The following is a 14,959-nucleotide window of genomic DNA, read 5'->3' on the forward strand; positions in this document are numbered from 1 at the left end:
GAAGCCATCATCCGTGTAGTGGTGCGCCAGACTTCTTTCTAAAATTATCTTTCGATTGAAAGAGGTCACCTCGTATATACGCATAGCGAATCCAAATACCTGCACAAACGGTGCGGTTCATCACGATTGTGAAATATCAATTAAAACATTACGAGCTTTGAAGTTGAAAAGTTCTGCAAATAAAATTTAGATATTAGAGTTGCATTTTTTTCCTCCCTTGTAACTTCCATCGGCGGCTCACTTATAAATTACTGTAAACATACACATAGCGCATACATATAAGGATAACGAGACCTGGGCGCAAAACATAAAGGGATTTAGAAGCTACTGATTACAAGTTGGGGTTTGTTAGTTTGTGCCGTTTTTATCCGTACATTAACCAGGGTGGACGTGTATCAGCTTACAGCAATGACGGCGCTATCCCAGCACTAGACAGCCGTTTCGGCCTTACTGGGTATTCCTCACCAGTACGCAGGTAAGCAACGTGTAACTATGTGGTTTCAGAAGGCATTTTTATATTGGAATGAACAAGACTTACCCATGGCGGTGGAGGGATGTCTTGAGACTGCGGTGCATAGCGCGAAGACGATAATGGCAAGGTAAACGGCGGAAAAGGTATGGAGCATTTTTTTGCTTCCAAGGAGTGTGATCGACAGAGGGGTTGAGTCTCGAAGGGACTGAATATCAAAAGCTACTTCAGATACGATGTTCGCTACGTGGTGGAGATATCACTTTAGGACGATAGAAAACGGAGTATCTGTGGGCTCAAAATTATAGGTCGACAGCAAGGTGACGAATTGAGCAACCTAAGTGTGCTGACTAGCATTCATTAAGACACAACCCAGCTCGGTGATACCTGTAAAACCGTGCAGTAAAATTTTAATTAGGTCACGTTTTCTTGCAGCTTCTATTCACACGTTTTCGTCTCCATCTCGAAAGTGTGAACTTAACAAAGGATTAAGATTTCGCTAATTGGCAGGCTTACGGCACGCGCGGGAAGCACTCGAACCTAATGAGCTTTCAGCAGTTTACATGGGAAGAAACTGCTTGCGAAAATGAAGGAGCCTACGCACATTTATTAGCTCGTGACCGTTACGAAATGCCGTGTTACAGGTCACTCTAAGGAAAAATATTCGAGTCTGCCGCTAGTAAAACTGTTCTCCTCTTACCAGCTGTGCAGAACGATGAGCTATTGTGCAAAATATCCGACTCTCGTCAGCGCCATCTGTGAGAACGGACTGGGGAACAGGAAACCGAGACACCGAGAGTACACGTCTAAGAAAAGGAGTAATTTTACTCCTTTTTGGACTAAATACATTTCCACAAGAAATAATCCTTTTCGGGAGTAAATAAATGTCACAGAGTGTAGACTGCATATCACAGTATGTCGTAAGAGTCCCAGGTACATAGTTCGTGTGCATGCATGAAAATACTTTGAAGCAAACCGTCAACCGCGATATATTGAGTGATATAAAATCTTGCGCCATACTAGGGCACAATTTGCGAAGAAAGGACCGCTGTTTCTTACTCTATGTGCGAGGAAATTCGCTACGTTGTCTGAGTTATACAGCCTTATGCCGTTCCAATTGATCAAGGGCACATATTTACGTAGTCTGTTGCATTCAAGAGACCATTCAAGAAGTTTAGTGACAATTTGCAGTCCTGGGGAGTAAATGTCGGGTTAGGGGGCTAAAATGGGGAGTAATTCCAGACTAGGGGAGTAGAAGCTGCAATTACTCCCCGTTTTATTCCTTTTTTTTTTTTTTTCTTAGTGTGTACTAGAATGGGTCCAGGGCTCTACGGCGCTTAGCCACGGTTGCTTCACGGCGCTAACACAGACTTAAAAGAATAACGTAAAAAAGAATTCTGACCAAAAAGGCGAATTATTGAATTTCAGTGAATTACACTACAGGCACGGACAGGTACGAGGCCCTGTAATGTCCACCGAGCTCAAGAAGCCATCATCCGTGTAGTGGTGCGCCAGACTTCTTTCTAAAATTATCTTTCGATTGAAAGAGGTCACCTCGTATATACGCATACAGAATTCAGATACCTACACAAACGGTGCGGTTCACCACGATTCTGAAATATCGAGTAAAACATTACGAGCTTTGAAGTTGAAAAGTTCTGCAAATAAAATTTAGATATTAGAGTTGCATTTTTTTCCTCCCTTGTAACTTCCATCGGCGGCTCACTTATAAATTACTGTAAACATACACATAGCGCATACATATAAGGATAACGAGACCTGGGCGCAAAACATAAAGGGACTTAGAAGCTACTGATTACAAGTTGGGGTTTGTTAGTTTGTGCCGTTTTTATCCGTACATTAACCAGGGTGCACTCTAAATCGTTTTACACCTTAAAGGGTGTAAATCAAAATGTTCATGGCGCACACCTTTTAAGGTGTATTTTAACACCCTCATGGCAATTGTGGTGTAAAGGGTGTAACGCCGAATAAAACTGCTGGGTCCATGGCAATATGCTGGTAACTGTGTATTCACAATTACCAACATATTACATATAATCACACTGAGGTACATTTATGTATGTACATCAAGGTGATTAAATATGTGTGTAAACATGCACAGCCGACATACAGAAAATCATGTATGGCGTGGCAGCTGTGCATGGCAATGAAGCATGGCAGCTGTATATAGCTTTTCGTGAGATTGTAGACCTTTTCATGAGCAGGCACCTCCCCCATATGCGTGTTCATCGCCTAGAACGTTGCATTTATTGGTTTCTTCAAGGCTGTTTGGTCCTCTCCTAGCTGTATGGTATATGCGTTTCAAAAGAAAACACCAGTATTTTAAAGATGTTGCTAGAAAAACTCGACATTTTAAGAACATAACCCTTTCATTAGCAAGAAGACATCAATTTTATCAAATGTATGTGTGGTCGCAGCCCTTCATCAGAAATGCCACATCTACTGATGGTTCCAAGGAGATACTACTTCAACATGCCCCCAAAACAATTCAGAGTTACATTCATGACCGTGATATTCACGCAGAATCTATGGTCTATGTGAAAAGTGCAGTTGATAATGATAACACATTTGCTGTTGGCTGTGTTGTTGCTAAAGAATCTTCCGAGGAGGACGTACCCGTGTTCGTTGAGATTACATTTGAGTATGATGAGCACTATCATGTATTTGTTCTGTCTTGCAATGAGGAGCAACGTGTTTTAAGAAATTTAAGCACTATCTCAGCAGATCTTCTAAATCTGCATACATTACTATATGGTAGACGTGTTGTAAATCTACGCCATGCACTTTTGTAATGTAACTTCCCGTTCCCTGTTGTATATATTTACTTTTGTTCATGTGAACGAAAATAAACATACTCCTCCCTACACCCAGGCGACACACTTATCACCATATTTCACCTGAGGGTGTAGTACACCATTGTTACACCCTCAGGAACTTCCAAAACAAAGTTGTAGGGTGTGAAAGGGGTGTGATCTTTGTTGATACACCTATTTTACACCTTTAAAGGTGTGAAACGATTTAGAGTGTGGACGTGTATCAGCTTACAGCAATGACGGCGCTATCCCAGCGCTAGACAGCCGTTTCGGACTTACTGGGTATTCGTCACCAGTACGCAGGTAAGCAACGTGTAACTATGTGGTTTCAGAAGGCATTTTTGTATTGGAATGAACGAGACTTACCCATGGCGGTGGAGGGATGTCTTGAGACTGCGGTGCATAGCGCGAAGACGATAAAGCCAAGGTAAACGGCGGAAAAGGTATGGAGCATGTTTTTGCTTCCAAAGAGTGTGATCGACAGAGGGGTTGAGTCTCGAAGGGACTGAATATCAAAAGCTACACCAGGAGGGATGTTCGCTACGTGCCGGAGATATCACTTTAGGACGATAGAAAACGGAGTATCTGTGGGCTCAAGATTAAAGGTCGACAGCAAGGTGACGAATTGAGCAAACTAAGTGTGCTGACTAGCATTCACTAAGACACAACCGAGCTCTGTGATACCTGTAGACCCGTGCGGTAAAATTTTAATTAGGTCACGTTTTCTTGCAGCTTTTATTCACGTGTTTTCGTCTCGAAAGTGTGAACTTAACAAATGATTAAGATTTCGCTAATTGGCAGGCTCACGGCACGCGCGGGAGGCACTCGAACTTAATGAGCTTTCAGCAGTTTACATTGGAAGAAACTGCTTGCGAAAATGAAGGAGCCGACGCACATTTATTAGCTCGTGACCGTTACGAAATGCCGTGTTACAGGTCACTCTAAGGAAAAATATTCGAGTCTGCCGCTAGTAAAACTGTTCTCCTCTTACCAGCTGTGCAGAACGATGAGCTATTGTGCAAAATATCGGACTCTCGTCAGCGCCATCTGTGAGAACGGACTGGGGAACAGGAAACCGAGACACCGAGAGTACACGTCTAAGAAAAGGAGTAATTTTACTCCTTTTTGGACTAAATACATTTCCACAAGAAATAATCCTTTTCGGGAGTAAATAAATGTCACAGAGTGTAGACTGCATATCACAGTATGTCGTAAGAGTCCCAGGTACATAGTTCGTGTGCATGCATGAAAATACTTTGAAGCAAACCGTCAACCGTGATATATTGAGTGATATAAAATCTTGCGCCATACTAGGGCACAATTTGCGAAGAAAGGACCGCTGTTTCTTACTCTATGTGCGAGGAAATTCGCTACGTTGTCTGAGTTATACAGCCTTATGCCGTTCCAATTGATCAAGGGCACATATTTACGTAGTCTGTTGCATTCAAGAGACCATTCAAGAAGTTTAGTGACAATTTGCAGTCCTGGGGAGTAAATGTCGGGTTAGGGGGCTAAAATGGGGAGTAATTCCAGACTAGGGGAGTAGAAGCTGCAATTACTCCCCGTTTTATTCCTTTTTTTTCTTAGTGTGTACTAGAATGGGTCCACGGCTCTACGGCGCTTAGCCACGGTTGCTTCACGGCGCTAACACAGACTTAAAAGAATAACGTAAAAAAGAATTCTGACCAAAAAGGCGAATTATTGAATTTTAGTGAATTGCACTACAGGCACGGACAGGTGCGAGGCCCTGTAATGTCCATCGAGCTCAAGAAGCCATCATCCGTGTAGTGGTGCGCCAGACTTCTTTCTAAAATTATCTTTCGATTGAAAGAGGTCACCTCGTATATACGCATAGCGAATCCAAATACCTGCACAAACGGTGCGGTTCATCACGATTGTGAAATATCAATTAAAACATTACAAGCTTTGAAGTTGAAAAGTTCTGCAAATAAAATTTAGATATTAGAGTTGCATTTTTTTCCTCCCTTGTAACTTCCATCGGCGGCTCACTTATAAATTACTGTAAACATACACATAGCGCATACATATAAGGATAACGAGACCTGGGCGCAAAACATAAAGGGATTTAGAAGCTACTGATTACAAGTTGGGGTTTGTTAGTTTGTGCCGTTTTTATCCGTACATTAACCAGGGTGGACGTGTATCAGCTTACAGCAATGACGGCGCTATCCCAGCACTAGACAGCCGTTTCGGCCTTACTGGGTATTCGTCACCAGTACGCAGGTAAGCAACGTGTAACTATGTGGTTTCAGAAGGCATTTTTATATTGGAATGAACAAGACTTACCCATGGCGGTGGAGGGATGTCTTGAGACTGCGGTGCATAGCGCGAAGACGATAATGGCAAGGTAAACGGCGGAAAAGGTATGGAGCATTTTTTTGCTTCCAAGGAGTGTGATCGACAGAGGGGTTGAGTCTCGAAGGGACTGAATATCAAAAGCTACTTCAGATACGATGTTCGCTACGTGGTGGAGATATCACTTTAGGACGATAGAAAACGGAGTATCTGTGGGCTCAAAATTATAGGTCGACAGCAAGGTGACGAATTGAGCAACCTAAGTGTGCTGACTAGCATTCATTAAGACACAACCGAGCTCGGCGATACCTGTAAAACCGTGCAGTAAAATCTTAATTAGGTCACGTTTTCTTGCAGCTTCTATTCACATGTTTTCGTCTCCATCTCGAAAGTGTGAACTTAACAAAGGATTAAGATTTCGCTAATTGGCAGGCTTACGGCACGCGCGGGAAGCACTCGAACCTAATGAGCTTTCAGCAGTTTACATTGGAAGAACGTACTTTAGAAAATGAAGGAGCGTATACGCACGTTTATTAGCTCGTGATCGTTACGAAATGCCGTGTTACCGGTCACTCTAAGGAAAAATGTTCGAGTCTGCCGCTAATAAAACTGTTCTCCTCTTACCAGATGTACAGAACGATGAGCTATTAGTGCAAAACATTCGACTCTCGTCAGCGCCATCTGTGAGAGCGGACTGGGGAACAGGAAGCTGAGACAACGAGGATACACTCTAAGAAAAGGAGTAATTTTACTCCTTTTGGGGACTAAATGCATTTTCACAAAAGATAGTCCCCTTCAGTAGTAAATAAATGTTACAGAGTGTAGACTACATATCAAGTTCTGTCGTAAGAGTCCCAGGTACATAATTCGTGTGCATGCATGAAAATACTTTGAAGCAAACCGTCAACCGTGATATATCGAGTGATATAAAATCTTGCGCCGTACATAGGACACAATTTGCGAAGAACGAAGCGCTAACGGTTTCTTACTCTGTGAGGGTGTAAAATTCCTAAGTTGGCTGAGTTATACAGCCTTATGCCATCATATTGACCAAGATCACATATCTACGTAGGATGTTTCATTCAGGAGACCATTCGCGATGTTCAGTGACAATTCGCAGTCCTGGGGAGTAAATGTCGAGGCCAGGGGACTAAAATGGGAAGTAATTGCAGTCTAGGGAGAGTAGATGCTGTAATTACTCCCCGTTTTACTCCTTTTTTTTTCCTTAGAGTGTAGAAGGACGATGATCAGCCATGGTAACAGCAAAAAAGAAACCAAAAGAAACGAACTTCCACCAAGCTGTTCAAGGAAAAGTACGGGAGTCCGATTAGTAACAAGTACTGGGCGTTTAATGACGATGAGGAGTATTTACGAAAATGGTGTTTAATCGAGGATGGTAAAAGGACGAAGAGATCGTCGTCGAACGGGTATCCTAGGGGATAACGCGAGGCACACACTTACGACGTGACGCACAGCCGTTGAATACAACGTTGGCACTACTTACACACATTGACCCAGGGGTACATGACAGCTGCGGATGACAAAGACGTGACACAGCCCCTTCTAATAAAATGAAATGCACCCATTTCATGATCACTGTTGAAAGAGTGAACACTTTTGAAGTTTAAAGTTTATTTTCTTTCTAGAAATACAAGTTGCACTTGTGTTTTTATGGACAGGTCCTAGAGTTGGTGCAGGGATCAATAGTTATCGAGCAGGGATAATATACACGCCCAGCCACTAATTATCAGATCATTAGCAAATAAGAAATAGAGTATAATTAGTATAATTTAACATAGTTTTACCACATTTATTTAGAAGTTATCACACCACCAACTCGCTGAAAGAGGCGACAACCAAGGTTCACAATGAATAAAGGACTCACATGCGAAGTGAATTACATGGTGTCAGTGTGACTACACACGTCGATTTTGAAAGAAATAAGTGATGACGTCTTTCCAATGTGAAGCGGCGATGAGTTCCAGCTTCTGCTTGAAAAATGGGAGAACTGAAATACACAATAGTGGTTCGACCCCATGGAGTATTTGAAAGTTAGTGCAGTGCACACCTTCTATGTGACTAAAATATAAATGTCTACTCCGCTGCTGTTAAAGCGAAAAAACTCGAGTGAAAACTCTCGCTGGCTCGGAGAACAGGGTCGCGATGATTATACTTGGGATAAATTTTTTATTCCAGTGCCAGCAGGACATATTCAGAAAGATTTCGACTGTGTGAGGTGAGCACAAGGCCTGTAGAGGGGCATCAAAGCGCAATGCTCTGTTGGGTACTGAAGCTTGCAGTCAATGATGTTGGGATTTACTCTCTTGGGCCACTCTGGACCGGCTACGGCAAGCATGAAACCGCCATCACCCCCAAGCATCACCACCTCCAGTATCCGCAACTGTTTCTGTTCATTTGCATCCGACAGGTGATGCACCCTGCACTCCATAACCTTTTCCGATGGACTCTTAGCCGTACCGTGTATTCACACAAGCGACATTCCCCCAGAAGCAGAAGATACAGAAAGCGTCCTAGCTTTCTGCTGTCGCGTGAGCGCGAGCGCTGAACGTCGTGTCTTCACGTGCACTGCATGCCAACCGTGTGGAATATCCTACTACACAGCCACAAGATATTCCGTAGCAGACGACAAGAAGACACGCTGATGGTGTCGTCTGCTAGATGTCAGCTGCTAAATACGCAGTACGCCACTCCCGATATTCCACACCGTGTGAATGCTCCGATAGTGGTGTTTTTGCTTTTTCATCCACTAGAATATTCCGTGAGGATGTCGCTCGTGTGAATACACACGTAGTGGAAGAAGTGTCGAGCACCCTCGATGCCGGAGACTGAAGAAGAAGAAGAAGCAAAAGCGCGCAGCGGACACGGACGTATAACGGACTCTCGCATTCTCTTCTAGGCCATCAAGTTGAACAGTGGAACGCATAAGGGCCTTGCGTTCACAATGGGTTTGCTTTCTGAAGGGTCGCCACTCTCTTGGGAAGAAACAAAGCGGCTCTGTGAACACGTCCGCCATCATGGGATCCTCCAGTTCATCATCCAGTACCACAGCTCGAAAAACCGCAAGCACGACTGCCTGCGCTGGGGCGACGAGATCGAGTACATGCTGGTTCGGTTTGATCACGAAAATCGTCGAGCCCAGCTCTGCCTAAGGGCCGCTCAACTGCTCTCCACCCTCAACGAAAGAGACGGCCGTGACCGTTCCCTGTGTTCCTGGCATCCAGAATTCGCTGCCTACGCCATTGAAGCCATTCCGAATGCTCCGTACGGGGACTTGGTGTCGCATTATAACGTTGTTGAGCACAACATGCGGGAACGCAGAGCCGAGGTTCGCGCCCTGCTCGCGAAAGATGAAGAGATCATGTGCATAACAACGTTCCCAACCTTGGGCTGCCCACAATTCACTTTTCCGGTGTACACACCGTCGCTGAAGGCTGCCCACATGCCGTCCTTGTTCCTGCCCGAGGAAATGGTGTTCCCGGCTCATCCTCGCTTTAAGACCCTCGCTCGTAACATCAGAGAACGACGTGGGAGACGTGTCGTCATCAACGTCCCAATTTACAAGGACGAAAATACAAGGTGGCCTTTCACGGAAGACTGGAGAGCGCTCGGAGATGACGGAGAAGCTGAGAGATCTGCCCGACCAGGCCACGTCTACATGGACGCGATGGGCTTCGGAATGGGAAATTGTTGCCTGCAAGTCACCTTCCAGGCATGCGACTTGAGTGAAGCCAAGGATTTATACGACCAACTGGCGAATATATGTCCTCTTATGCTGGCTTTGAGTGCAAGCAGTCCTGCTTTTAGAGGCTACCTTGTCGACACAGACTGCCGTTTTGACGTCATAACTCAGTCCGTCGACGACAGAACGGATGAGGAAATGGGATTAAAACCGTTGGGCCCCGACGCGCACCTTATCAAACGACCTCGCTACGCGAGCGTCCCTTGGTACCTTTCCTCAAAGGGCCAGCACTTCAACGACGTCCCAATGGCTTGCGACGCAAAAGTATACCAGGCACTTCGTTCGGCAAACGTAGAGGAACCATTGGCGAGACACCTGTCGCACGTCTTCATCCGTGATACTCTTTGCCTCTTTAGCGAGAAACTGAAGCAAGACGACAATATCGATTTTGATCACTTTGAGAACCTGCAGTCGACAAGCTGGCACTCCTTGCGATTCAAACCCCCGCCACCTAAGAGCAGCATCGGATGGCGAGTCGAGTTCAGGCCTACAGAGCTGCAAATGACAGAATTCGAGAACGCAGCGTACGTCGTGTTCGTTGTGCTCCTTACCCGGGTAATTCTCACCTTCGACCTTGACCTCATCGTGCCCATCTCGAAGGTGGACGAGAACATGAAAATCGCGCAGAAGCGGGACGCTGTCCTGACAGAGAAATTCTGGTTCCGTAAGGACATCCTCACCCACGGCTGCCCGTCCTCCGTGGGAGGAGTACCCGATGAGAGCGCGCCGGAGATCGCCCACATGACAGTATCGGAGATCATTAACGGGAAGGGAGTTGATTTTCCGGGCCTCGTCCCTTTGATCCGAACGTTTCTGACCGGTGTCGACCAGGTAGACGTGGATACTTACTGCACGCTACATCAATACCTCACCCTCATAGAGCAGCGCGCTTCTGGGCAGTACATGACGGCGGCGCGATGGATGCGGCATTTCATCATGACTCATCCGGAGTATAAGAAGGACTCCGTGGTCACGGACGGTATTAACTATGATCTTGTCATGCGCATGCGCAAGCTGCAGTTTAACTTCTGGTCTTGTCCCGAGCTGATCGGCACTCCTGCCTCGCGGACGAGCCATGACGTGCCGGACAGCTGTAGTCCGTATAAAACATAGTGCACCAAATAATTTGACCGACGGAATCCTTGTCTAGAATAAAGATTGCAAATCAAACCGTAAGCAATGAATATATAAAATCGATATCCAGGCTTGCTTTTGTCATTATTTGCTTCTGTTCGTTGATATCTTTACGTCACCGTAGGAACTACGTCATCGTGCGCACCTATACAAATGTTACTGTTTTTATAGTGACAAAAACTATGAAATCTACACAGAGGCCCTTACTGCCGGTAAGTCCTATACGGTGAGGCTGACATCCTGACGGAAACCTTACGTGAGTACTGAACGGCTAATTAAGGGTCAGCTCCGGGAGCTCGCACCATTCGTGCGGTCTCCCCACTGGTCCCCACTTCTCACACTGCGCCATCTAGTTAAGACGGATGTAATCCTCCCCGGCGCCTCAATGTCACTGGCATGCGCATAGCCCATTGTGAAAAGGTCCATAACGAAGGCGGCTGATGAACTTACAGGTGTAGAGGGCCCGTCGGTGTAAACGGCAGTGTGCTCAGCATATACGCTTAATGGAACAGTCCAGACTCACACAACTTTGTTTCTGTTTTCGGTCGGTATGGGATGTTAGGCAGCCGAAAACGGTTTTTCCGCGATTAGTGCTATCGTAGCGAAATTGGGACGCCTGCAAAAGCTCCCCGAATCTCCTGTGTGCGAAACAATCTGCTTCGCCTTCACGATAGACCCGTGATGAGCGCCTCCACGCGCGTCACTATGTGACGTGAGTGGTAGGGACACTCCTCATCGGACCTGGGATCACATGATCCAGGTTAGGAACACAGCGCAGGCCGGAGCGTCTGCTACTGCTTCGGAGACTCCGGGCGTTCTCCGGCTGCGTGATGTCCGAAACGGAGGATTTGAAGGCTGCCAACGACATGAGCTCGATTTTTGGGACCGCTAACGCCACGGGAAGAACGAGTGGTGCAGCCCGAAATTAACTGTGTGTTGTACAGCGATACTATGGCGATACCGCAGTGCTTCCTGACAGTGCAGACTCTCTGATCGTTTTCACCGCGCAGTTGGTTCAGTGGCTAACAGGCGGCGCCACAATACCGCCGTCATCTCTTGGTTTCTGCAACTGTGATTGCAGAAACTGTGATTTCTGCAATTGTGAGTTCTGAGATTGCACAGAAGTCACGGATATATTACTCTTGCAACTTTATTTTGTCAGGCTGCATATATGCTTTGTGGCTGCATTATGAAGAAATGACTCAGAAGCAAGCGAGCTGGTGAAGATGATGCATAATGTAAAACCCCAAGACAAAGGGACATAAACGGACAGGCACAACACGTCTCAAGGCTAAGACTCAATTGAGGCTTACTATTGAGGCATACTAGGCCGGGATCTACGCGCTGAGTCACCGGGCCCGGCCGGGCCATTTTTCGATGCGCCCGGGCCGGGTCGGGCCCGGAAAAGTCGGCCCGTGCAGGGCTCTAGTAACGATAACGGAAACGCCTACCACGTTCCGCCAATAGCGCAAACAGAAACGGAAACGAAAATTGTCTTCCGGTATTGAATTCGGGTAATGGCTAGTACTGTTGTGCGGTGACATTTCAGTGACCTTTCATTTTATTTTCGCATTTTGATGACATCATTCCCCGAAATGCTTTAAATACTACACGACAGCATGGAAACAAAGCGCAATATTGGATATCGAGGCTGCATCACTCGCTTACCTACTTAATTGTGACATCACCTACCTATAGCTGACATCAAGACATGGGACTTTCACAACATAGACTCCACGCACTCTACTCCACCATACCACGAGGATGACAGCATATGCGATTTTTTGTACTTTTCTTCATTTCACCGTGTCATTATTGTTAACTACTGAGAGCGTCCGCCTTAGAATGCAACATTGGATGAAGGTTACGCCCATCTTGGGTTGCTGGACTCAGAGTGACTGAAGACATGTTCACTTCTTTAAAAATCTTGCAAGCTGTGCGCATCCCAACGACGTAAAATTACTTGTGTAGTGTGTACGCGTGACACCGAAGCAGCACTTGGGCAAAAGAGGGTGCTCACCGAGCCGGACGGGCTGTTCTCCCGCAGCTCTGTAAAAGTCGTTCCGTTACCGGAACCAGTAACGGAAACGTAACGGGAACGAAATTAAAAGCTGGTATCAGAAACGGATAACGGAAACGAAAACACAGCATTAACGAAAATGGAAACGGTAACGAAAATACGTCCGTTATCCTTCCCTGCTTGTAATGCATTAATCCGTAACCTGTGGAAAAAGAAAGGAACGAAGGAGGGGAAAGAAATACAATATGTGGATTACGTATCTCATTCTCCAATCATCATTTTATTTCTGTTCGAGAATCGTGGTGTTGACATATTCACAGATTTTTTTTATATCTATTATTTCAGGTGCTTACATTTTTTTGCATGTTATCAAAGAGGTAGTGCTGTATCGTCCATGGCTTTCCGAATATGATGAGGTAGTGCTGATCAATTTGACCACAATGAACAGCGTGCTCTCAATGTGGTAGAGCCTTGGTTTTGTCCAGGCTGGATGATAAAATGTGCGCCGTTCAAGAGCGTGTGACTGCACTGGGCGCACTTTTTCATACGACAAAGGGCTTGCAACGGGATGACTCGTCCTTGTGAAGGGACTGGATGCGGTGAAGCCACGAACTACTAGATTATAAATACCATGTCAGGCGCACCCCTTCTATGCGCCGCATTTTTGGAAGGTAGTGGTGGCGCTTATCATCGTCCCAGTTATTGCTTCCTCAACTTCTACAATACTTTGTACTTCAGCTTACCTTAGTATTTCTGTACAAGCGGTGGACGTTCCACAGATGTTTCATTCTGAGGTTGATTATCATCATCATTCTACGCGTTTTCATAGGGGCTATCGCTGTCGTCTGCTACGGTAGTCGTACACACGCTTCTGCGCGTTCGGAATTCAAATTTCCATCGTCCAATCGTGTTGTGCCGATCAGTAGCGCCCCTGGCGGATCGTGCGGACGGGCTCCTCATAGGGTTTTCTGATTGTGACATGGTCGTTAAAATCTAGTAGGTCGTGGGTGAAGCCTCCTGTAACCTCGGGCCCGAGGTCACTTCCTTTGGGTAAATTTGGGCTGGGGAATAATAGGGGCCTTCTTCGTGTGCAAATGTTTGCGAGACCGTAAAATGTGATCGATAAAGTGCACTAGCAACACTCAGCAGGTCGGACTTACGACCTTTGTGAAAGTATCACACCTTCAAAAGTGCTATAATACATGTAAGACCTGGATTTTTGTGTATTATAATATAGGTTTTACATGTATTATACACATACATCTTGAAAATGGCTGTTAGAATGCTTAATACAAATACTCAAAAGTAGTAGTAGCAAAAAGTAGCAAAAGTAGTAGCAATAGTATTACAATTAGCGTTCCCGGTTTTGCGGTGTTTAGTTCATTCCAGATTCCGTTGGAAAAAATCAGTGGGACTTCACTGACCACGAATTGGTGGTTTTCGGTGGCTGTATTTTTAAGGGATAGAGGATCGGCGAAAAACGTCGAGAAATAAAACAGACCCCCTCTGTACGCACACACCGAATATAACGCGTTACAACAACTCATACTGCAGATACTGGGCGACTGTGGTAAGCAACAAAGCTAACCTGACATGTGGTACTTTCACTTTCTTCTAGCTTTTTGGAGTGTCCACATTGTATATTTATCAACGTTGTCGCAGTTATACACATAGTATTGGCAAGCGGGACTGTTAGGGGTATTTACGACGATAGATAATGTGTTATCCTGAGCCATGTCCACATTCAAACGTTCCCTTAATACGTCAGCATCTGCACACGAGGTAATTTAGGCCAGCTGCGCTCGAATCTTCCAATTCACGATACCGTATATTCACACGAACGACACTCCCCGAAGAAGCGGAAGACGCGAAAACCTCACAGCTTTCTGAGCGCGAGCACTCAACGTCCAGTATTCACGTACACCGCTAACCGCGGGGAATATCCTGAGACACAGCCACAAGATATTCTGTAGCAGACGACAGGAAAGACGCTGAGGGTGTCGTCTGTCAAGTGTCTTCTGCTAACGCCACTCCCGATAATCCGCCCCGTGTGAATGCTCAACATAACACGGGATGGAACTTCGTCTGCAGTGTTTTCTCTTCCGGTAGAATCTTCCGTGAGGATGTCGCTCGTGTGAAGACACAGATATTCCGTTGCGTAGCCTTCTACTTGTTTACGCTCTCGTCCCGTCCTCTCGCACGTAACACTCAAAAATGGCAACCAAGCAGACAACAACTAGCACACATTCTCAGGAACACTGTAAACTGAAAAACACCCTTATGGGTGTAAGTGGTTTGTCCTATAACTGACACCACTTTTTACACCGTATGGTCTTGGAACACCCTCTTTAGAGGGTGTATTCTGTGTAAAACACCGTTTGAAAGGGTGCTTTTCCTTGAAAATGCCGTCTTTTGCACCCTTTAAA

At 45.6% G+C, this 14,959-nt stretch overlaps 2 protein-coding genes across 2 annotated transcripts in view; one reads left to right on the plus strand and one right to left on the minus strand.

Moving 5' to 3' along the window:
- The window catches only part of LOC135368104 (uncharacterized), a 54,855-nt gene extending 54,028 nt beyond the window's left edge, over positions 1-827 (minus strand). Inside the window, exon 1 of the mRNA XM_064601184.1 lies at positions 539-827. Coding sequence (XP_064457254.1) covers positions 539-626 — 88 coding nt within the window. The 5' untranslated portion in view covers positions 627-827. The remainder of the gene's footprint in view (positions 1-538) is intronic.
- Positions 828-7,845: 7,018 nt separating this feature from the next.
- Positions 7,846-10,588, plus strand: LOC135369309 (glutamate--cysteine ligase catalytic subunit-like). The gene is made up of 2 exons (XM_064602905.1): positions 7,846-8,047; positions 8,537-10,588. Exons 1-2 carry the CDS (start codon positions 7,892-7,894, stop codon positions 10,490-10,492), a joined length of 2,112 nt encoding a protein of 703 aa, XP_064458975.1. The 5' UTR covers positions 7,846-7,891; the 3' UTR covers positions 10,493-10,588.
- Positions 10,589-14,959: the final 4,371 nt, after the last annotated feature.

The sequence above is a fragment of the Ornithodoros turicata genome, chromosome 9 (genome assembly GCF_037126465.1).
Source record: "Ornithodoros turicata isolate Travis chromosome 9, ASM3712646v1, whole genome shotgun sequence".
Lineage (NCBI taxonomy): Eukaryota > Metazoa > Arthropoda > Arachnida > Ixodida > Argasidae > Ornithodoros > Ornithodoros turicata.